Source organism: Simochromis diagramma, unplaced genomic scaffold, assembly GCF_900408965.1.
Source record: "Simochromis diagramma unplaced genomic scaffold, fSimDia1.1 OVJJ01000449.1, whole genome shotgun sequence".
NCBI lineage: Eukaryota > Metazoa > Chordata > Actinopteri > Cichliformes > Cichlidae > Simochromis > Simochromis diagramma.
The window spans coordinates 1,873,241-1,896,397 of record NW_024387274.1 but is presented as its reverse complement, the minus strand read 5'-3'; the positions used below and the strand labels follow the sequence as shown (position 1 = coordinate 1,896,397).

The 23,157-nt window shown below is 41.2% G+C and overlaps 1 protein-coding gene across 1 annotated transcript; it reads left to right on the top strand.

Moving 5' to 3' along the window:
• Window positions 1–3,634: 3,634 nt before the first annotated feature.
• Window positions 3,635–22,276, top strand: eepd1 (endonuclease/exonuclease/phosphatase family domain containing 1). Its single transcript, XM_040002655.1, has 7 exons — window positions 3,635–4,780; window positions 12,887–12,938; window positions 17,618–17,728; window positions 18,257–18,391; window positions 18,716–18,854; window positions 18,952–19,146; window positions 21,817–22,276. Exons 1-7 carry the CDS (start codon window positions 3,831–3,833, stop codon window positions 22,005–22,007), a joined length of 1,773 nt encoding a protein of 590 aa, XP_039858589.1. The 5' UTR covers window positions 3,635–3,830; the 3' UTR covers window positions 22,008–22,276.
• Window positions 22,277–23,157: the final 881 nt, after the last annotated feature.

Genomic DNA, 23,157 nt, shown 5'->3' with positions numbered 1-23,157 from the left:
CGGAGACAGGGCATGAAGGTGGTAAGGAGGAACTAAGGGGGGCGAGGCTGAGCAATGTGACTTCGATTGCTCTGTTGAGGGTGGGGCTCGATGGCGAACCTTTGGCCGCTCTGGTGGGGGGTTTATGGGGGACAAAAAGGGATTGGGCCGGGGGGTAGATCTGAGCCCAGCATTACGTTCAATGAAGAAACAAACTTCTTTTAAAACGAGCCAATTTACTGATCAAACCTAAAATAGTGTCTAATCAATCTCTGTCCAGATGGAGTCAGACGACAGTTTTCCAAAGAGACGTTTGAGTGATTTATCGACTGTATGTAGCCTTGAGTTTGTCTTTCTTACTGACTTGTTCAAACAAAAGCTGGACTCTGTGGACTTCATTATGCTAGCTTCAGTTAGGTTTTGTGTGTTTTACCCCTTTTTGTGTTAAATAAAAAATCTTCTTTTTTGTCCCCCACATGTGTGGATGTAAATGTTTAAAGGCAACAGTGAAGCACTGAGCTCAATGTCACCTTTAAAAGGACTTCGTTAAACTCTTAATTCTGATGATCATGTGTGAAAAGTCATTATGGCTGAATTATTTTAGCAGTCGTCTTTGGGCTCATGTACGTTTACTTAGGACGATGGATAATAACAGACTCGTGTGCTTTGCTGTTTTCATTGTGTTATGATGTGTGACTTTGGTCTTGCTTTGCTTTTAGACTGCAGCCAAACAGCAAAATTAACTGTTTATCTTGGAGGGTAAAGCAGAAGGAATCTTTCCTTAAATCAGCTTTCACAGGTTTAACAGTCGGTCTGTGTCTGTGGGAAAAGGCGACCATGACATTTGTGAGATGCACGTTTATGAAAATGTCATTCCTCAGCTACCCCTCCCTGTGTGAGCGTGGCAGCGCTGTTAGGTCAGTGAGCGGCTCCTGCTTTTGGTTTGTTTATTTCCTTGTTAATAAAACTGAATATTTTATGGATGTTTGGATGTTTAGAGACAACAGACTTGATTCATTTGCTACTGTTGGAGGTGCTGCGAGTTTTCAGTAAGATAAATCAGATTAAAACCTGAGTTCCAGCTGGTCTCAGGATAGAGATGCTTTAGTCGGCTATACTTTGTTTGAAAATTCATAACCAAAGGATCACTTAAGGTACGTTTCTCCCACTGAAAACGCTACGACCAGATGAACAGAATCAACTTTTTGGGATCTGTATCCATAATTTCTGGGCATACTGATTTGTTTTCGATGTAGCACCTCTTTTATTTAACCTGCATTATAAACTGCAGATAATGAAATCCTCTTTATTTGAAAAAAATTCTTTAAACTATTTTTGTTCTGTTTATTTAGTGAATAAACAGTTTGAACAAGAGCGGTATCGTGGCATTGGCAAATCATATTTAAAACAACTGTGATGAATTTTATTTGACCTTCATATATAATCCAAGGGAAAGATTCTCTGTAGTAATGATCTCTGTCTGTCTGTCTGTGTGTTCCTGTGGCTGGCAGACGGGAGGTCATCTCCCAGTAAACTGACCATACAGTCAGTTTGGACACAGGACGACCCCAGATGTTGGCAAACATACAGTCAGTCGTGACAGAAGCGCTCTGTGCTCGACCACAGATCCAAACACCAAACATGTTATAATTGTGTTTGAATGAATTCAAATCAGCTTATTTACAAGAGGTTTTTATACATTTGAATAAATATCTTGTTTTTAATACACTTTATATTAATGTACAGTAATGCTGCTGTGAGAAGTGCTGATAGTTTTTAATAGAAGGCCTACGACACAAAAATGTTTACTTCTCACTTATGTTGTAGAATCCACTTAATCATGAATGTACGCTGCTGTGTCCTGTCGACTGTAAGGTTTTTTAAATTTGTGAAACAAACTATAATTTAGGGCTCATGAACTGTCAGGTAAATGTCTCATAACATCAGGAGCAAATGTCATATCAGAGGGATTAAGCGAATAAATGTGAGTCCTAGGCACAAGATGAAAAAGAGCTTCCAAAAGTCATTGATGAAAAAACACTGGGCACTAAAGTGGCATTCCCCTCTGCGATGGGGTGTGGTTTGCAGCTCAGCAGCAGGGGAGGGATGGAGAAGGAAGTTCAGAGTGTGGTGTCAGGGGAGGCTGACCAACACAGCAGGTCTCCATCACCTAATAATGCCTCGTGTGTTTGAGCAGGATGACCTGACAAGAGCGCTGTGCTGGAGAAGAGGCAAATGGAAAGCTGCACAAGTAGAAAAGTGAAGAAACGCTGACAATAATTATGAAGACGACAAATGTTCATCTTCTTTTCCCACTCTGTTAGTTCAGAAGTCGGACCGAGTCCATTCAATCACTTGAATGGGGACAGCTTTGGGGGATATTTTGGTGAGAATATTTTTACTAACTAAAAAATGGTTTAACAAGTAGCCAGAAAATATAATAACTGTTGTTTCACCGCTGAGCTGATTGATCTGGTACAAGGATCTCTGTGCAGCGCTGGAGCCGATACATGCCACAACTCAACTAGAATAATAAAGATTTTAGCCAAGCATAACACACACTACAGAATCCTACCATTACTATTATTATGATGATTATTAAGTCCTACACACAGAGGGGTGTTGCATTGTAACTGCCTCACCAATAACTGCAAAAACTAGTGATTTGGTCACATTTTGGAGGTTACCTCATTTTTCTAAGGAGAACAAGAGAGAGAGAAAACCATGAGTGGAGCACTCTGGAGATGTGGTATGTGACAAACAGCTTGAATGTATCCAGCATAGGTTAGCTCAGGAGGGTAAAATAGTAATATTGTGACACAAATGATCTTGAAAACTTCATATCACACCTCTCAGAATCTTTTTGTATAAAACAGCATTTAATATTCATTTCGCTTTGGAATAACTTAAAAATAATACAATTATGAAGTCGAGAAAAAATCCTGCACTGAGCTGCAACAGCAACATTTCTGTACTGTGTTCAGAAAAGCAGAGCTCGACGGTGAAAAATAAATGATTAATCCTAAATAAAACCAAATCCACGTTTGGCTGCAGCCCTTAAAACAATTTACATGTATGTATATTATCAGATCCTCTTCCTCAGTGACAGAAAACATTTAGATATCACATAGAAAGACACGCCCCCTACTGTTAACGGTTGAAGCAACAAACCAGACATTTCAAAATAAACGCCAAACGCCAGGTAAAACCTCCCGGCTTCAAACTACAAAACAATATTTCTAAATGTAATGAGTGTTATGATAACATAGCTGAGGTATTCCTATGTTTTTTGTTTTGTTTTGTTTTTTAGAAACGGTTGAAGTGTAAAAGTAAAACTACAAGTAAATAGTTTTATTTCATCGGGCCAAATCCTGATTAGACAAAATCTCACCCACAGTATTACATGAATAATGATGTGTAACAGAACAACAGGCTATCTGATTACTTTGATGCATAAGATGAGTAAATATAAATTGTTAAATGTGAAAGAAAATCATTATTAAGCCGCGTTAATGTATCTGTTGGTTATTCCTACACTGTGTATTTATGTGTTCACTTGTCATTGGAGCTGATGATTGATTTGAACCAGTGACGCTGATGGCTTGCTTTTATTTTGAAGTCTGACAAGTACTCCGGTGTGCGGCGGTGTGGAGCTGGGCGCTTGACAGACTTCTCCAGCAACGATTTGTATTGATGTGATCAAAGGCGAGTGAGGTGGAGGCTGACCCGTGGGCGGTCACACTGCGCAATACCATAGGGCAAAGTTTGCCTGCTCTGATCTGCCGCTTGTGACTCGGAGGACTGCTGTGTGCGGCATGAACCAGGGCTGAGCGCAGGCTCGGGTGGTGCGTATGTCCAATATTATCTTTAATGAATGCTGCCGTGTAACCGCCGTGTTTCAGGACGTACTCTCTGGCGCGGGCCTCTGCCTGTCCACTGCACCGATCCTAGCCATGGGTGGGAGTCTGGGTTGCCACCGCTCCATCCCCAAAGACCCCACTGATTTCAGCTGCGACAAGCGCAAATTCAGCGCCGCCTGCAATTTCAGCCACATTCTGGTGAATCAAGAGCGGCTGAACATTAACATCGCCACCGAGGAGGAGCTCATGACTCTGCCGGGAGTTAATCGCACAGTTGCGCGGAATATCGTGCAGTACCGGGACTGTATCGGTGGCTTTAAAAAGGTGGAGGACCTGGCGCTGGTAAGCGGGGTCGGGGCCACCAAGCTGGAGGTGATCAAACTGGAAATCTGCGTTTCTAGCAGGACCAGTTCTTCCCAACACTCTCCGTCGTCACTGCGCAAAGACTTGGACTCTCAGTTCTACACCGGGATGAACATCAACACCGCCACCCCGGCGCAGCTCATGAGCATTCGCGGTATCACGGAAACGATTGCAAAGAACGTGGTTTCGTATCGCGCGGAGCACGGCCCATTTAAAAGCATCGAGGACCTGGTAAAGGTGAAGCACATCAACAGCTCGCTGCTCGACAAAATCCGGTTCCAAGTTTTCGTGGAGCGCTCCCGGGCACCCTCCACCAACACGAACGCAGGGCTCCCCGGCACCACCAAGTGTCACCCAAGCCCCTCTTCCTTTAGTCTGGGCAGCGACGACTTGGACCTCCCACCTGGAGGCCCGACCCAGATCGTCTCTGTGCGGCCGAAGGTGGATCGCCCGCTGGGGCTCCGGGACGGGAAGTCCGTAGTGCGCGTGGCCACCTGGAGCCTGCAGGGCTGCTCGTGCGACAAGGCTAACAACCCGGGGGTCAGGGAGGTGGTGTGCATGACCCTGCTCGAGAATGAGTGAGTACCTGCACACACACTCATCACACCTGAAGGCCGCGTGGTTACTGAAGCGTGGGCAGATGAGGAAAGCTTATTGTTTAAGTGGTCTCGGACGTGTGTCTGATTTCTGTGCGTGCATCCGGCAAAATACTGAATAACTCACTTTATTAAATTCAATCACTTTTATTTATATCGCGCGAAATCACAATAACAGTCTTAATGAATGAAAGTTTGTAAGATAATAAACAAAACAACTCGAGTTTCATTTTTCCATCACACTGAATGCGCACAACGTACAGTCAGCCAGCTGCATGTGTGCTGATAGTCATTATGTCAGGATATGCCAGCTGTGCCGTCCACACACCAAAGGAGACCTACAGCCACTCACTGCCGCACCAGTCAGCTGAAGCTCTTTGAGGTTTAATCATGCTGTGACCTCATCATATTTTCAGATTCATGACTCTTTCAGTCCTGAACGGAGCCTTAACAGGACGAACCCCTCCCACAACATTACTGCGCTCAGGCCCAAGTGTTCTTGTGCAGAAACCTAAATAGTGATTTGATTTGAATGACAGTCGTGCAGGAATGATGGCTCTTTGTTTCAGGTTTCCTTATAAAGACGTGTGTTTGTCTGATGTTGTGCATATTTCAGACTTCAGAAAAACAAAATAAAAGTAGCTCTTTGCTTTGTGTTATTTGTCTTTTATGGGTTCAAAAATGTGGAAACATCATTAAAACTACTGCAGAAAGAAAATAAGAGAACATTGTTTAAAAAGAAAAGTTCAGAGTCATCACCTGATTTTACAAAAGCATAAATCTGGGATTTAACAGACCAAACTTAATCGTGACCTGACGAGTTTTTTGTAGCGTTAAATCTGGTTTTATGTCCAGAATAAAACTCGCATCATGCATCTTTTTTATAAAGCCATCAGATGCATATGAAAGGGAAAATGTATCATACAAAATACATGAAAATTCTACCCCGAGACAGCAGGCGAAAAACATTATCAGGGCTTCGTGATTGAGGTCAAGCCAGTTTTGTGTTGCAGGGTGACACATTCTCAGATTCCCTGTCAGACTTGTGAAATGAATAAAGAGCACAGTGGGCCGTGGTTCATATTCCACCAGTGAAAATGTTCTTTTAAGCAGAAAACTAACTACAATAAAATAAAAATCCATCCATGCATTTTGTTTGGCTTATCTTGGGCTGGATCGTGGAGGCAGCAGCCTAAGCAAGCATGCCCAGACCTCCCTCTGCCCAGCCACCTCCTCCAGCTTATCCAGGGGAATACCGATGCGTTCCCAGGCCAGCTGAGAGATATAATCGCTCCAGCGTGTCCTGTGTCTGCCCCGGGGCCTCCTCCCGGTGGGGTATTCAGCTCTTGAATGACTGAGCTCTTCATCCCATCTTGTCCCTGACCCAGAGTGGCCACTACAACCTTCTCCGTCTGAGGACCGTGGCCAAAGACTTGGCGGTGCTGATTTTCTTTCCAGGCACTGGTCTGCATACAGTGAAAACATAAGACTCTGTGGAAAAACTTTGGGTGTATATACCTGTGAAGACCATGAGTGGCTGTGAAAAATGAGAGTATAGGCAGAGCGCAGCAGCAACGCAAATCAGGCATTAGGGTTTAAATCTCCTCAGTGGCTAGGCTCTTTCTTCTGTTCTCTCATGGATAAACGAGAAGCTAAAGTTTGGTAAGGTGTTTAATTGATACCCCCCCTTTTTTAATATTACAAAAAAAGTTCTTTAAGCCATCTATAGAGCTTCACCATGGTTTCCAGAGCAAACTGTGTCAAGTACAGCCTCAAGTCAGTAATGGTGTTGTGATCATTGTTAGTGAGGAGCAGGACCAGCAGCAGCAGGAGGGCACTGTGAAGGAGACTCAGTATGTTTGCACAGTGACAAACTGCTGTGTTAGTAATCACAAGACCCAGTCTAAGTTTACACACTTCATGACTTTCCTCCAGGCAAAAGCAGACAGCTACTACAGTTCAATGAACTCTATTTTTTTTTTTTTTCACCAAAGTTTGCACAAACTGCTCTCGGCCCAAACAGCCTATCAGGGATGTGGAGTTAGAATCAGCTGGCTGCAGTCATCCTGACTATAGGGAAGTGAAAAGAGCTGACTTAAGCTCCAAATAGCAAGGTTCATATGGATCAAAGCATGCAAGCTGATAATGTGGTGTTAATGTTTCTTACTGTTGAATTCTTCTTTCCCTGCTTTTGAAGCATTTATGAAATATGGACCGTGTCTCTAGTGTCCCAAACAAGGTGGGCAGTTCTGTTCTATTGTGTCAGCTGGGACGCATCTACTTCCCTTCCTGCGTCGACACTTCACCGAGAGTACTGACGACGGTGCACCCAGCATGCTTTAGACAGATCACTGATATTAGATCCTTTGTCTTCCCTTTAATTTCTCTTGAACTTCCTGATCCATAATGACTGGATGAGCAGAGGCACGCCATGATTTTTGTTATATGAAAAGTAATTGAATTAATTAATAATGCGTAAAGTAGTGTGCTATTATTATAAATGCTGCCCGATATCCTGGACCTAAAGCGCTCTCACACTCTCACTTTAGGTTTGTTGTGGTTGCTGCACCTCAGTTGTGTATTTGACAGATTGTTGCCTATCTGATAATGTGCACAAGCACAAACATACAACTAACCAACAAAGAGGGATGAAGGGAATCATCTTTCACTCTCACTTTACGATACAAAGGAGTTCATGGTTGATTTAGAAGGTGTCCAGGTCTGGTGGCTTCAACATGAGCCCAGATCATCACACCTCCACCACCATGCCTGACAGTTGGTATGAGGTGCTTCTGCTGATATACTGTAATATACGAGGGGGCCAAACAGGCCCAGCTTTGTTAGCCAGCTAACCTAACTAACTAACCATCCAAAGCATATGGGACTGAATTAAAATGTCGAAATTTAATGTTGAAAGATTTTTTGTTATTTTTGTATTTTGGACATTTGAGTGAGATAAAAGCCCAGTACTTACGTTTATTAGTTTATACCTGGAAACTGGACCAGTTTCTTGGACCGGCTCCTATTTTTTCCCTCCAAATATCCTTCAATCACTGATGTGCGATGAATATTGGGACAGGGTGGACCTGGTGCAACCTGTAAATCTGGGGAAAAGAACACATTTGTGGGTTGCTTTTGGACGAGCCCATGTGGACAGACTTCGTCTCCTGGTTGTGACTTAATCAGTCTTCAAATGTGACGCTCAAAGGACGCAGCCACTGATGCTTCACCGTGTCTCACTTGTGTCTGCATTGAAGCAGCTAATATGAAGTCCTGTTTGGCATTATCGGTGGTTGCTGCTGTCAGAGTGACACTGACGAGTCTTTATGCAACATTTACTCTTATGCTTATGTGTATTTTTCTTGCTGTAAACCCAACTAATTTTGTCTACCTCTATAGACTTGACCATAGAGTCGTGGCTTACAGTTACCAGTGTTGCCCTGATGAGATGGCTAATAGGCAGCTCAGACTGTGGGTGTTTGAATCCTTGCCAGTGGAAATGGGAGGATCAGGATCTTAAGCAGCAGGAGCGTTGCATGCTCTCAGAGCGATCAGACCTGCAGGGGAGGAAGGAGGTATTGTCTGTGGGACTGCAGGCTGTTTATTCTGAAAACAGGATCTGTGGACAAAGTTTCTGCCTATAATCCCATCAACACCAAGCTGTTCAGCGTCTCAGGTGGGCCAGTGTGGCAGAGCAGTGAAAACATGCAGGTGCTAGAAAAGTGAAGCGGAGTCCAGCAAAATGTGGTCTAAACAGAGTAAAAAAACCAGCTTTTTAAAACTTTTTAAAACAACAGCCACTGATCAAAGCTTTACAGCTAAAAGAATAATGAAAAGCATGATACAAATCAAAGAACACAAGTAAAACAGCACAAGTTAAAAAAAAAAAAGAAGCCATAATTAGTTTGGGGCAGCTGTTGCTCAGTAGGTAGCCTCGGTCATTAACCAATCAGGTGGTTTGATCCCTCTACTCTCGTCCTTTGGCAAGATACTGAACCCTGATTTGCCCTTGATGTATCCACGGAGTGTGTGTGTGTGTGTGTGTGTGTGTGTGTGTCTCCCTGATGTGTTTGTCACATTTTCAGTATTCAGGGTTATATAGACTGAGCGCTGCAGAGGTTCATTAACAGGATCAAACACCAATTAGTCTAATTGAGTAGAACCTGGAGTACCATTGAAAACCCAGCAGGCACAGGAGGAACATGAACCTCCACACATACTTACCCAGCTGGAGTTTAAATCATGAGACGCTCTGTTTTTATGCCATGTGTACTGAATCAGGAGAAAACAGGGAGCACGAGGGTTTATTTGCATTTTCAGAGATGCAAATTTAACTTGATAATGAATTAAAAACATTGCTATTGTTTTCAACAATGAAATGTTAGTCAGGATTTTAATAATTTTATCTGAACTGAGCACTCTGTGCAATAAACAACATGTAACTAAACTTGTTGTGTTTTTCAGTGATGGTCTGAGAACATCTAAAGCTTTCTAATGAGCAACTCTGTCTAGATCTCTGGTTGATAAGCGAGCAGAAAGACTGCGGCCGTTCCTCGACCTGTGTTAAAGATTCTGACCGTTCGTACGACTTTGAGGTGCTGATTCTTTTAAACATGGACTTCCTGCTGCAATGTTTCTAGAACAAAAGAAATCAATATTTTGATCAGCTGTTAAATACTAATTTACTAACAGTGATTCAGAGAGGCCTCGTGAGTCATTGTGTTATATTTAGTTGTTTGTGCTCTTTGGTGCTATTGAAATATTTCCATTCATTTAGTCATTGGGGTTTTTGCTGGTGTTGTTTATTATTCTTGGTGCTTTGGTAGTAGCTGCATAATGTAGAAGTTTACAACTGAGCAAAATGTAATTCCCAGGAGTAAACACGAATCATCAGGAAGGACATCCGGTGTAACAAATCAAAACAATCTGAGCAACCTGTTGTGGCAACCACACTGTAAATAACAGAGGAGCTCAAAACAGCTTTTATTCTTGGTGGTCTGAGGACAGACTGACTGCAGGCATGGAGTTTTAGGGAGCTATTGCATGAAGACTGTAAGACTGCAGTGTCATATTTGCATGTGATCAGTAGAGTCCAAAAGTGTGGAACCAGATTTGCACATTATTCAATGTTTATTTTTAGTCTTCAGTTGATGCAGATGGCTGTTGTTGTTGTCATCGTCCTACAAAGACTGTTTAGCCGTAGCCAGTAGCTTTCAGATCGCTGTCTCTAATGCATCTGGCTGTTTGTGGAGTCTAGCTTCAAATTGGCAATCACACATAGAATTATGAAGGACTAAAGTTTATTTTTTCCTTTTCTTTTTTTGTTGTTGTTTTTTAATAAAACGAGTGAAGTCGATGTAAAAATGTGGATGGGCTGGTGGTGTGTTTCATCCTCATGAAGTAGCTGAGGTCCTTATAAGCATCCCCAGCAGGTGGAGTTCTCTAGAAGACCTGCTGGGGATGCTTATAAGGACCTCAGCTACTTCATACCCTTAATCCTTTGAAGGGCCACATTTAGACCACTGCCAGTAAAGGAGGTTGAAAACTGGAACTACTGATGTGTAGTCGTGGATGGGTAGATGGAATTGGCACACTGAGCATGAGAGTGCTGAAGAAACAGCTGTGATGTTTATTTATAGTAGCACAAGTACAAATGGCTGAGACGGTAGCTTCAGTGCAGCTTTTCTTCCTTTTGTGTTGGTATGTATTGACAGCGTGTAGAAAATCTTTGCTATAACAGTCACAGTTTATGTTGATTCTTTGAAAACATCACTAGTTGTTGCAGAAATGTCTGGAAACTGCTCCATTTGAGCAGATACCAGGTGTTGCACACACATCTCTTCTCCACGTTACCCACAGTTGTCAAATGACTGTTGCCGATGAGAATCGGTCCCCATCTTTAAAGGAGAAGAACTCTGCTCTTTTTCTCTGTCTGACATGAATCCTGTATAACTGAATCAACGTGGCGGTCTGATCATGGCTGAATTGTGCCATGTCATGTGACATGTAGAGGATTTGTGTTGTAACTCAATTCTGACTCCTCACTGACTGCACTACTTATGATGCTTGTGCATCCCTGGTTTCATTGAGGATCAGCTGACAGGAAGCAGACAGCAGCTGTAATGTTGAGTGTCTCACCTGTGTTGCAAAATGCAATGCAAAGCAGCTCATCTTCAGAGTAAAAGTGCCTGTTAGAAATGTGTAGCATTTTATTAAGCTGACTGTTGATCTGGGAAGTCATTTGAAAAGTAAACAGTTCAATATTTATTGGGCTGTAAAGGCCCCTCCTTCATGCAGTGTTGGCACATTGAATTTCAAACAGTCTAAAGTGTGTCTATAAAGAGTCTTATTTTCTCAGCTGTCTGCCAGTTTGTTAAAAGAAACTTTAAATTTGGCCTAAGTTTGCTCTGTGTTTACTATGCTGAGTCAACCATAATACATGACGATCTCCTAGAAAAACTGATCTCAGCTTTGCTTGGTACCAGTAAGTCATAAATGCTGTGCAGATGCAGTGCGAGGGTAGAAAGAAGAAATGAAATGCTCAGAACTTTTAATTAAGGCTAAAAGTTTCTAAAAAGGTTCTTCCATTAATGGTAGAAGATTTCTATAAAACAGAGTCATCCCTCACATTACTTCATAGCTAGTAATAATTTAAATTTTTAAATGTTCTGATCAAATTTATTTTTCCCAAACATTGTAAGTTTATGAATTTTAATTTACAAATACAAAATGGGTGTTCTGATGATTAACTCTAACCAGTACGGTTGAGTTTCAAAGTAACCTGAAAAAATGAACGTGGTCCACCCAGTATTATATACAGTGGTGGGAAAACTGCTTGCACCCTTCCTGATTTCCTTTTTCTTCTTCTTTTTTTTTGTATGTTTGTCACACGTAAATGTTTCAGGGTCATCAAATAAACCTAAATATTAGGCAAAGATAAGAAGTAAACACAAAATGCAGTTTCAAAATGAGGGTATTTATTAGTCTATTAGGGGGAAAAAATCCAAACTCAAAGGCTCTCGTGAGCCATTATCCACAAATGAAATCGAAAACATGGAAGCTAGTGAACCTTCCAAAGAGTGTCTGACCAAAATTACCCCAGGAGGTCACAAAATATCCTAGATCAACATCCAAGGAGCTGCAGGCCTCAGTCGTGTCAGTTAAGGTCAGCGTTCATGACTCCACCATAAGAAAGAGGCTGGGCAACAATGGCCTGCATGGTGAGTTCCAAGACGAGAACCACTGCTGAGCAAAAGGAACATAAAGGCTGACCCCAGTTTTGCCAGAAAACATTGTGATGATCTCCAAGACTTTTGGGGAAAACACTCTGTGGACTGATGAGACGAACGTTGAACTGTTTGGAAATGTCACATTACATCTGGTGTAAAAGTAAGACAACATTTTCGAAATGGAGCATCATACCAACAGTAAAATATGGCGGTGGTGGTAGAGTGATGGTCTGGGGCTGTTTTCCTGCCTCAGGACTCAGACTTTCTGTGGTAAATGGAACCATGAATTCTACCAAAACAATGTCTGTCCATCTATTGTGACCTGAAGCTGAAGTGCAGTTGGGTTCTTTAGCAGGACAATGATCCAACACACATCAGCAAGTCCATCTGTGAGTGGCTTAAGAAAAACAAAATGAAGACTTTGGAGTGGCCCAGTCAAAGTCCTGACATGAACGTGACTGAGATGCTGTGGCATGACCTTATAAGTGCAGCTCCTGCTTGAAACCCTCCAGTGTGGCTGAATTACATCATTTCTGGAAAGATCAGTGGGCCAAAATTCCTCCACAGCGCTGGGACACACTCACTGCCAGTTAACACAAACACTTGATTGCAGTTGTTGCTGCTAAGGGTGTTTAGGGGGCAATCACTTTTTCAGACCACTGGAAAACCACGTAGTAATGACAGGAGGAATGCCCAAAGTGTCCTTTTGTTGTCAGTGGGTTTCATTATCATGCCTTTCTATCAGGTTTTTCAACTAATTATTTATTTTAAGAGGATTTGGGTAAATAATGCATATGTATGTATATGATGTACGTGTAAAGGTACATTTTAAAAAAATGCATTCTCTCTCTTATTACAGTATCAAGTTACTGGCAGTGCAAGACCTGCTGGAGCACGAGGCTATTGATAAGGTAAAGTGGAACATGAATTACACTTATCCCAACTTCTATTGTAAATGAGGTGACTTGCGTGCACGGACAGCAGGAATCAGAAATGTGACAGCAGCTTGTCTTTGTGTATACTCTGCAGGGTTTCAGTGATGGAGAGGATCGTTAAGTTGATTGGGTTACAGCCATGTAGGGCCTTCCATGTGGTTTAAGTACGCCTGAGTTAAAAATACTCTTGTGCTCTCGCTCCCAAGACTGACACCCTCAAATTTTAGTTTATTTTTTCCGTCACACTGCTGCCAACATTAGCGCACATTTCATTCATTCATTCATTCATTCATTCATTCATTCATTCATGTCATCACTGATTTCTCGTAACTTATATTTGTCATATTTCCTTTTAGTGAATAACATAATGATTAGCAACACATCCTGTCTCGTCCCCCCCTCTTTGTCACTGGCTATGGGCCAACTTGTAACAAGTGGGGGCTTGTCTGGGATCTAATTCATTGTTGGAGACGGTTTGCATCATCTGACTTAAGCTCATTGTTCGATGGAAACTGTTTTCACTCCTATCTTGGAAGGAGTCTGTTGGCTTGGTCCGCTCTGTGTACATTTGGCTTGTGTTTTTGTTCTTTTGTCACAGCTGACAGAGGAGCGATGTCCCGTTTCTCTGGGCTGGTCACAGTAAGGGGGCAGATGTATTTAGTTGGGATGTTTCTGGCAACTATTTTCATAGTTGACTAAACGAGGGAAATAAATTTGACCACATAACTGACTAGTCTAAAACTAAGAAACACTCAAACGTCAACTTACGTTTGAGAACCGTGTAATAAACAATATTTAAAAACTCTGAAACCATTAATCCCATTCTTCATGTCACTTAACTGGGCAGCACCTCACATCGTGTGTTATAAATATTACACATTAAACTCCAAATAGAAAAGGAAGAAAAAAACTTTAAAATAATAAACTAATGTTAAGTTTAACTATACTACAGCGTTACTATAGAAGATGCTCATGTGTTATTAAAATATAACAGATTAACATCTGAATAATTAATAAATTGTTGCTGAAAAGTCTGGCACATTGTGCCGGGTATCATTCAGAATGTAGTCACGTGACACACATGAACGACTTTAATGAATAAAGATTTTGAATAACAAATCAATAAATTATAGCCATTTTCTTCCGCTTATCTAAAGTCATATCTTAAAGATCTTATAGTACCTTATGACCACTGAGGTGAATTGGCACTTCATGAGTAATCAGACTCCATTTTATCTTAGAGACTTCGTAGTACCGTGTCACTCCAATAGAGCACTTCACTCTAGGGATACTGGCTTGCGTGTAAATTATACTTCTTCAGGAAATCTACGTCGTAACTCGCGCTTTAACTGAAACCCCATCCCATACCAAAACCTTCTATATAACAGATCGACACACATCACAAGGGCTTGAATGCCATGGGAGGTTGTGGTAGTGATAAAAGGAACTTCTGGTTATTATGCAAGTTAGAATGTGGCTTTCCAACAGAGGTCTAAATCAAGCTGTGGTTGCGAGGATATTTAAAAGTAGAAGCAGAGCCTTCAGCTTTCAGGTTCCTGGTCTTTGGAACCAGCTCCCAGTTTGGATTTGGGAGACAGAAAATGTCTCTGCTTTTAAGATTAGGCTTAAAACGTTCCTATTTGATAAGACATATAGTTGAACTCCAGCGATCCAGCAATGACTCCTCCCCTAGCTGCTCTACAGAAGGCCTAGGGTGCTAGGGCAGCGGTCCCCAACCTTTTTTGCGCCACGGACCGGTTTATGCCCGACAATATTTTCATGGACCGGCCTTTAAGGTGTCGCGGATAAATACAACAAAATAAAACTAGTACCGGTACCGAAAAAAAGAAGATTTATTCATAAGACACGTGAAAAGACCCAGGAAAACCGAGTTAACGATAAAAACGATAACAAAATAACGCTGAAAACTGATAAAAACCCTGAAAACCATACATTTCACACCTGAGCCTCAACTCTCGCGGCCCGGTACCGGTCCGAGGCCCGGGGGTTGGGGACCGCTGCTCTAGGGGGCTTCCCATGATGCACTGATTGTTGCTTCTTTACTCACATATTTCACTCACTATGTGCTTACTCTGCTCACTCTGCATTTCATCATTTGTTATTATTAATCTCTGGCTCCCTCCCATCACCTCAAACCAGCTGTGGCAGATGGTTGCCCCTCCCTGAGCCTGGTTCTGGCAGAGTCTTCCTCTTGCTAATAGGGAGTTTTTCCTTCCCACTGTTGCCAAGTGCTTGCTAAAGGGGGTCGTTTGAGGTTTTTGCTGCAGGGTCTTTTTCCTTAAACTATAAAGCACCTTGAGGTGATTTTTGTGACTTGGCACTAAACACTGCCAGTCAAAAGTTTGGACACAACCTCTTATTTAAAGTTTTTTCTTTATTTCTACTACTTTCTACATCATAGATACAAACTGAAGACATCACATATATGAAGAAAGATAAATGGAATTATGTAGCAAAGAAAAAAAAAAGATAATTAACTCTAAATATGTCTTATATTGTAGATTTGTCAAAGTAATGCTTTGACGAATCTGACAAATCTTGCTTTGTTGACAGCGCTGCAAACCTTCGGCCTTCTCTCAATAAGCGTCATGATGTAGTCACCTGAAATGGTTTCACTTCACAGGTGTGCCTGTCAGGGTTCATTTGTGGAATTTCTCGCCCTCTCATGCAGGAATTATGACAACCTCGATCAGGATTTTTATTCATCTTTAGGCATGAAAAAAGATTTTTGAACTTTCTTTTATACATGTACTTAAAAAAAAGTTTTTTACATGTTAACTTATGTGGACAACATCACCTTTCATCATACCATCAACACTGACGCAAATACAAGAAAACAGCCTTTGAATAGCTGCCCACTGTAGTGACCACTGTGCGTGAAAGAGTTAATGGGGTTGGGACCATCAGTTGTGTTGTGCAGCGGTCAGGTTGGTGCACAGCTCACAGCTCTGTTTGACAACTGATACAAATCATATTATGGCGAGAACCAATCAGCTAAGTAAAGAGAAACAACAGCCCATCATTACTGTAAGGACTGAAGATCAGTCAGTCTGCAACACTGCTAAAGCTTTGAATGTGTCCCCAAGTGCAGTCGCAAAAACATCAAGACTACGATGAAACTGTCTGACACGAGGACGCCCCAGGAAAGGAAGACCAAGAGTCCCTCTGCTGCTGAGGATACATTCATCTGAGTCACCAGCCTCAGATCAGAGCCCAGATAAATGCCACACAGAGCTCCAGTAGCAGACACATCTGTACATGTTCAGAGGAGACTGTGTGAATCAGGCTTTTATGGTCAAATAGCTGCTGAGAAACACGACTAAGGAAAAGCAACAAGAAGAGATTTGTTTGGGCCAAGAAACACGAGGAATTAGACCATCTGTGCTTTGGTCTGATGAGTCCACAGCTGAGATCTTTGGTTCCACCTGTTGTGTCTTTGTGCGATGGTGAACGATGGTCTCTACATGCAAGGTTCCCACTGTGAAGCCTGGAGCAGGAGGTGTGGTGGTGTGGGGGGGCTTTGCTGCTGACACTGTTGGGGATTTATTCAAAATTGAAGGCAGACTGAAGCAGCATGGCTACCACAGCATCCTGCATCCACATCCCATCATTTATTCTTCAACAGGACAATGACCCCAAACACACCTCCAGGCTGTGTGAGGGCTCTGTGACCAAGAAGGAGAGATGGAGTGCTGCACCTGATGATCTGGCCTCCACAGTCACCTGACCTAAACCCAGTGGAGATGGTTTGGGATGAGATGGAGGACCAACAAGAGCTCAGCATCTCTGAACTCCTTCAAGACTGTTGGAAACCTTTTCAGGTGACGACCTCATGAAGCTCATGGAGAGTATGCAGAGAGTGAGCAAAGCAGCAATCAAAGCAAAGGGGCTGTTAGGAAGGATCTGAAATATAAAACGTGTTTTGAATTATTTCACACTTTTTTATTTACTACATAATTCCATATGTGTTCATTCATAGTTTTGATGCCTTCAGTGAGAATCTAAATAAAATAAAAAATAAAAAAAACATGAAATGTGAACGTGTGTCCAAACTTTTGACTGATAGTTTATATATGATTCAACTGAACATTTGCTTTAATAACTGTGCGCCTGTTTGAGTGGTTTAAAATAAGATTTCATATTGTTTGCTATTAACTGCTGCTCAAGCACTAAGTACAAGTTGACTTTAAATTGAATGTCCGGATATCCGTATGTCTTACTTTGAGAAAATAATATAAAATGTTCATATTCAAATCTGAAATATTAATTTCATTTTTAAATTTCAAGTCCTGCCAGCTGGGTCCTTTTAATTTATATCGAGGCAGATTGGTAGAAGATGATACTTAATACTTTTAAAATGTTTTTTGTGTGTGTATTACCTGTTTGCCATGTTGTATTTAAATAATTATCTATTAATAATTTGGGTTGGCTGTAGCTCAGGAGGTAGAGCAGATAATCTCTAATCCGAAGGCTGATGGTTCAATCTCTGGCTGCTCCAGTGTCCTTGGGCAAGATATCAAACCCCAAGTTGATTTAGATACTTTGTGCCAGTTGCTTCCAGAGTTTTACAAAATGTTAATTTGCTTTTTAGTTAGTAATATAATAACAGGCAAACCTGTCTTTATGTGTTGCAGTTCTGTGCAGAATTAAATCAAGGAACACTTGCCAGTTTACAGAAGTGGAAATGGCCACGAGGGCTGTGGAAAAGTGTTGTGTCGGAAAAACCCACCGGCCATTCCAGCAAGGTGGGTTTACCATTGGCAGCTGTTACAACGACACTTTAAATTGTATCCACAAAAATAAATCAAAGTCTAAACTTTGCCGAAGATCAATCAGTTCAGTTTTCAGTTCCCAGAAATCGATTTGAATAATTCACCTGTCGAGAGTTTTTAACATTTTTTTAACACTGTGACTTTTTTTCTTAACCACTACAATTTCTTTTATTATCTAGAACTGTTGCAGATGTACTGCAGTAAAACTATAGTAGCGCCTCTGCACAGACTGATCTTTCATGCGGAATAAATATGAAATGATCTTTTGTAAAAATAGCAGTGACCCTCCAGCTCTATTACCAGCAGCTGATTACCTTCATGCTTACACTCTAAGAATCAGCATCAGTAAACTACATGATGTCAAATGTTTATGTAACTGACATATGAATAGCTGTGATTGACTAAATCATAAGTAGAGTAAGAAGATTGACTTGAAAGTTTATATTAATTAAATAAACTTTTGAAAACGTATCTAACACTAATACATCCCTCTGTTCACAGGGAGTGAGCTACTCTGGCTTTTTGTGGGATAGCTCCTCAGGAATTGATCTGAAGGATGCCCTCGTCTTGGAGTCTCCTGCTGTCAATGGAAATGGGAGTCATGTACACCATCCACTCTATGTGGCTCACTTTTTAGTAAGGCTATAATTTATTGTCATTGAATTCATGTGTGTTTGGTTATAAAAAACAATTCAATTAATTTTATTTATATGGCACCAAACCCACCAACAGCTGTCTCAGAGAGCCTTATCTATAAGACCCTGGAACGATGAAGAGAACACCCCAACAATCAGACAATATCCATTTGTAATTGTTTAGGATCGGAATACTTTCTTAAACCTCCAGAACTAACACATGGTTGATGCACTGCTGCATATTTCTTTGGTTTTATGTATTGTTCTTCTTTTTACTTGGCAGGATAAAAATTTAAGTGGTCAAAAAATTGACTTTTTCCATTAGATTGGTTCATTTGAGCTGACGGTGGTGAATGTCCATATGCAAGCCCCTGCTTCACCAGAGCAGTCCGGTGGCAAAAACCAAAACTCTGATGAAGCCAAGTGTCAACGCCTCCCTCCCAGCATCCAGGGAACACTAAAAGGTTAGTCTGCCAGGTCGGACCAGTCGAGACCGCATGTGTCAGACGCCGTAGACGGATCCGCAAAGTCTTGTCCTATTTTCCGTTTCTTCCTTTGCAGGTGAAAAGGATCTACTAGTGTTGGGCAATTTTGGTTGCTCTCCTCAGAGCTCAGAGCTGGACACACTGAGAAAGGAGAAATTCTGTGCCCTGATACCATCCACTCAGTTCACCAACATCACCACCTGCTCACCACAGGGCACCCGCTGCGTGGACAACATCTGGGTCAGCCGTTCTCTGCAGAAGATATATTCAGGTACATGTACAGTTGTGTTTGGACAGTTGCACAGATTAAGATTAAACAGTTCTCTTAGGTTAGTTGTCTTGATAAGGTCAGGTTTCATATTAAGGAAAATTATCTGTGAATTCATTCAGCATTCATCATATCTCAAGTTATTTAGTTCAGCTCAGTTTTATTTGTGTTTCATTAATTCAGGGCAAAAGTCGGCTAAGTTTACATTATAAGTGCATCTCAGGATATTTGAATATCATGGAATAGTTTTTTTTTTTTTTTTTGTAATTTAATCAGGTTAGACCTGATATGATTTCTTCTGCTTTATTTTAAATGTTGGTTCGCTCAAATTATTATTATTATTATTATTAGTAGTAGTAGTAGTAGTAGTAGGTAGTTGGATGGACAGCTGTCTCGCTGACGGATATCGACACTCCATGGAGGGAAAGCCACAGAGGAAATGTGCTGAGAAGGCTGATTGATTTCAGAGAGCTATATCAAAGCTTTTTAATCAGAGGTTGACTAGAAACTAAAAGTATGGTAGGAACATCTGTATAAGCAAAAAACAAAAGTTGATTTTAGGAACTTGGCTGAGGCTGGTCTTAGCAAATCACGAGCCACCGTGCACAGATGTCTTCAGGAAAGAGGCTACAACTGTCATGATCCTAATATCAAGCCAATCCTGAAAAATAGAAATCTTTTAGTTTATTATCTGAGCTAAAATGAAAGAATGTTACCATCCTGCTGTTAGACTGTTGGTCCAAAGTCCTCTTTTCACCTGAAAGTAAGTATTGCATAGAATCTGGATGAAGAGTGCAGAGACACAGAAACCACGATGTTTGAAGACCAGTGTGATGTTTCCACAGTTTGTGAAGAGATTAGATGATAGTTGTAAGTTTGATAACTTTCTGACCATTACTGTAGGAGGAATAGCAACTCTTCTTAAGTCTGAGTGGATGGACGAAGGATGCTTTTAAATTCAATTCATTGTATTTTTCTGGCACCAAATCACAACGGTTCCCTCAAGGTGCTTTGAGACCATGCCATAACCACACCGGTTCTCAGAAAGGCCTAAAAATAGCCAGTTGTCCACCTAACTGCACATGTTTAAAGGAAAGAAAAATCCTTGAAAAGAACGTTAAAAAAAAAAAAGAAAGAAATTCAAAAAACATTTTTTTCATGCCTAAAGATGAATAAAAATACTTAAAAAAAATTGTCATAATTCATGCATGAAAGGGTTAATGAATATTTGAAAGTTATTATATTAAAATGGTGAAAAAAAAAAACAATTTTTCATAATGTAATTTTTTAAAATGGAAGATGGAGATCCTGCAGAGTTAAAGAACAATCAGAGTTCCCGTCTGATCCTCTGAATCGAGCTCAGTTGTGGCATGATAGAAGACTCTAGGTTAAATAGTCTGGATACACTGATATGAAGTTTTAAAGATAAGTGGCAATGTCCACGTTGACTCTCTGTCATTTATTTGATTTTTTTACATAACTGTATAGAAGTAAATAAGCCGAGTACACCTCCATGATTCAGGAGCTTGTAAAACCAACTTAGACTTTTTGTTCTGTCTTGTTTATTTCTGCCTCTTTCTAACATGCGTACTATGACTGACAGAGCTCTGCACAAGAGTTCCAGTGTGACTGCTGGTTTATGCACGAATGGCAAATAAAGAACTTTGAACCTTGTATTTTAGCCCACTCTGGGTTTTCATTATGCACAGCTCCAATTTTTATGAGGTGCGTTTTAGAAAGATGGGGATTTCTCTTGGCGACCCTTCCAAACAAGCCGTACTTGTTTAGTCTTTGTTTCTAACTATCAGGAACTCAAACATATAACATGCTAACTTACGCCTGTATAATTTTAGATGTAGTTCTTGTGTTATTAGTCAGCACTGCGTGTCTACATAGAGTCATCACAGAAGTCCAAGTCGAGCGTTGCTTTTACACAGGTGGTCAGTTTAGTTCTTTATATTGTATGTTTACAATCCTAACAATCAGATGAGCCTCTATGAACAGTGGGAAGGAAAAACTCCCTTTTAAGAAGAAGAATTGAAAAGAAAGAAAGAAGTCACACAAGCAACTAACGATTAAATGTATAGCGGTTTATAAACTAGTCATATAAAACAAGTAAAGTCAGGTTTTTCATTAACAGTCTTAAAACGAGGCTGGCTTTAGTTTCAAGTCTGGTTAAAAACAGGTCAGGTTTTATGCCGAACACAAACTAAATGTTAAGTCACTTCTCAGGTCCTTTACATAAGACTAAGTGTGCTCTGGAGTTCACTAAACCAATTTAAAATTTGGTCTCCAGTTATGACAAGTCAAACCAGGTTTTCAAGTCTAAGTTTGGTCTAATCTGAGTGTCAAATCATCAACTTACCAAGTGTGCCAAGACAAGTCTGAGCCTAGTTAAAAGCTCTTTGAGGCCACACTTGCACCTGAGTTATTTAGACTAGAAGTCACTCAAAGTTTAAGTTGAGTCTCAAGATAAAAATAATTACGAAATAAATGTAAAAATGTATTTTAAACTATGTGTAAAGTAGAGGATACATGGTTACTTTTCAAATGTATGATGAATGTGATCCTAGTTTTATAGAAGCTACTATCAGATCAAAGTTTGGTGCATTATTTGTGTTGCATGAAGTTCTAAGTATCTCCTGACTGTTCTTGTGTCCTTTGTTCTGACAGGCCACTGCATGGTAGTTCGGGAAGGCTTAACTAACCCCTGGATCCCAGATAACTGGTCATGGGGCGGTGTGGCCTCTGATCACTGCCCTGTGTTTGCAGAATTTTATGCAGACCTACCTCCTAAGGAGCTGAGCAGACCTGGTATGGCAGTGGTGGACAGGGGAGACATTCTGCCCAAACATGAGCGGTGACATCAGCTGCAGCAAAGACAGAACTGAATGACATGAAGATTTTAACCTATCAGGATTCTGCTTTATCTCGGTTTGCTGTGGCGCAGTTTCCTACAGAATGTGAACAAGTGCCAAGATTGCCTTTTGGGTTTCAGGTTATCAATGGAAAATCGTAAATGAGAAATATTCAAGCCATAACAAATGTTTAGACAAAAATATGATGTATTTTAAAAGAAATGTGCCAAACATTTTATATATGTATAGAAAAATAAAAATAAATTGATAGATGATCACGGTCTGCACGAACTCTTATTGATACAGTTTGAGCACCATCTGAATGACCCGGATCTCTTTACAGGCGCTGCTGTGTCCTTCATCTTTTATAGTTCACTGGAGAGTAAGATTCAATCTCAGCTGCTGAGCTCATGAAAGCTGTGTGCTTAATTATATAAGTGAAGCTTGTGTGCATGTGAACTGCCATACTTCCCTGAGAATAACGTTGCCAGGCACAGTGACATCACAGGGCTTTGCTGCTGCCCTTAAAACTGGTCGTTAACCACCTTCACAATACTGCTTTTGAAATTAAACAGCCAAGTAACACACACTTGTGTTATACTGCTCAGCACGATGCACACACGGGGTTTTAAAAGCACTGTTTATGTGCACTGACGCCTTCCTGGGCTGCTGTTGCCGACTGGCTCACCTGGCTCTTTCTGTTTTGGTACACAGCTGTTCTCTCTCAGCTCCTCTCTCCCTCCACGTCCTGTGTGCTGCTCAAGCAGGGGAGGCATGATCTGATGATCCCTAACTGCATTGGCCAGCCTCCTCTGGCACTGCCCCCTGAACCCACTGCACCACTCCCCCCCACTTTTTTTTTTTTTTTTGCCCTGTAACACAGAAGACAAAGTGGGGCATATTTTACCACATGAGCTTTGAGCTATTTTCAGGTCTTACTGACCTTATTGACCTTACTGACAAAGCACTTTACACAGCAATCAGATCAGAAATTGACTCTAAGCAGTCACGTGATCCCATGACAGCAGAGATGACGCTGGTGATGGTTGGATGACTCCTCATGAAGTGATTAATGTGCTGCTCAGTAGTGAGAGCTGCTGGATTAAAAAAGTTACTGCAGGCAACCTGGAGAAAGAATTTGTCCCATGATTCTGAT